This window comes from Chlorella variabilis, assembly GCF_000147415.1.
Source record: "Chlorella variabilis unplaced genomic scaffold CHLNCscaffold_74, whole genome shotgun sequence".
Classification (NCBI taxonomy): domain Eukaryota; kingdom Viridiplantae; phylum Chlorophyta; class Trebouxiophyceae; order Chlorellales; family Chlorellaceae; genus Chlorella; species Chlorella variabilis.
Genome location: NW_005435017.1, coordinates 6994 through 8320, shown reverse-complemented (window position 1 = coordinate 8320; position 1327 = coordinate 6994). Strand labels below are relative to the sequence as shown.

Here is a 1327-nt window from a genome sequence, read left to right as displayed (position 1 = left end):
TGAGCTCATGGGTGTGGTGGGCATGGAGGTGGCCGGGGCAGTTTGCGAGTGCCCTGCGCTCTCGGCGTTGGGTTCGCCCGCTGGGGTTGGTTGCGTTGCCGTTGGTGGTGTTAGCAGTTGCTCCCTCAGGGTGCGCATGGCCTCTTCCACATCTTGTGCGGAAGCGTTGCACAACATCCCTTTTCCTCCGTGTCCTCGGGCCGGCCCCTCTGCGGTGTTCTCTGCGGGTCCGAGCTCGGCCTCCATCTCAGCTTGCAGGGCTGCAAGCACTAAAAACGTCCTGCCGACGCTGTCGTACGGGGCAGAGATCTGGGCGCCGCAGCTGATTCTGCAGGGCAGGACGGCATGCGAGCGGGTACAGCTGGAGTACCTGCGAGGGCTGCTGGGTGTGCGGGACAGCACCCCAGCCCTCACTGTGCTGGCAGAGACCGGGCAGCTGCCGCTGCCCGCCTACTGGACCTTGCAGGTTGCACGCTTTGTGAGCAACCTGCAGGCTATGGGCGGCGAGCGGGTCGCCCGTCTTGCCATGCTGGATAGCGTTGCGCTGGCTGCCGACACGGACACAGGGCTGCCACTGGCCCGGCAGCCCTGGGCAGCGCAGGTTAGCCGCGTTCTCGCGGCAGCCGGCGCCCCCTGCGACTTGACTGCTGACGAGGGGGTTGCCATACCTGAATTGGCGGAAGCGCTCCTGGAGCGCCATGTTGCCTCGTACACGCATGCATCCGTGAAGGTGCAGCGGTACATTGAGGACGTGTGGGGGGGCAGCATCTCTGCGGAGGCCTACACGCCTGCGTCGTTCCTGTGCGATGTGCCCGAGCGCCGGCACCGGGTGCGCCTGGCGCAGTGGCGCACGGGGTCGCACTGGATGGCTGAGGAGACAGGCCGGTGGCAGCGGCTGGACCGCACCCAGCGCCCATGCCCCCATTGCCAGGCCCCTCTAGAGGACGTACGCCACGCAGTGTGTGACTGCCCCCTATACGCTGGGCTGAGGGAGGAGTATGCTGAGCTCTTCCACAGTCCCGGCCACGCCTGGCCCTCCCTGGCCGCCTTCCTCGGCTAGGCCAGGCAGGGCCGGCTGGCCCGGTTTGCCGACCGATGCCATGAGGAGCATGCTGCTGCCCTGGCACAGTGACTCCCCCGGTTCCCTTGAGTAGGGCCCAGGCATCTTTTGCCCGGCCTTGGCTTCCGACCCACCCCCTCCCCCCGCAGGTAAGAGCAGCGTCAGCGTCAGCAAGCAGCGGTCAGCGGCAGCCCTACCACCCCCACCTCCACCTCACACACTCACTGGCCCCTTGCGCGATGGCACGCCGGCATGTTGGCATGGGAA

At 67.1% G+C, this 1327-nt stretch overlaps 1 protein-coding gene across 1 annotated transcript; it reads left to right on the top strand.

The window, feature by feature from the left end:
* Nucleotides 1-7: 7 nt before the first annotated feature.
* On the top strand, nt 8-1060 carry CHLNCDRAFT_144639 (hypothetical protein; the record flags this gene model as incomplete). The annotated part of the gene is made up of 2 exons (XM_005842696.1): nt 8-48; nt 259-1060. The coding sequence occupies 2 exons, from the start codon at nt 8-10 to the stop codon at nt 1058-1060; spliced, it is 843 nt and encodes a 280-aa protein (XP_005842754.1).
* Between the last annotated feature and the right edge of the window lie 267 nt (nt 1061-1327).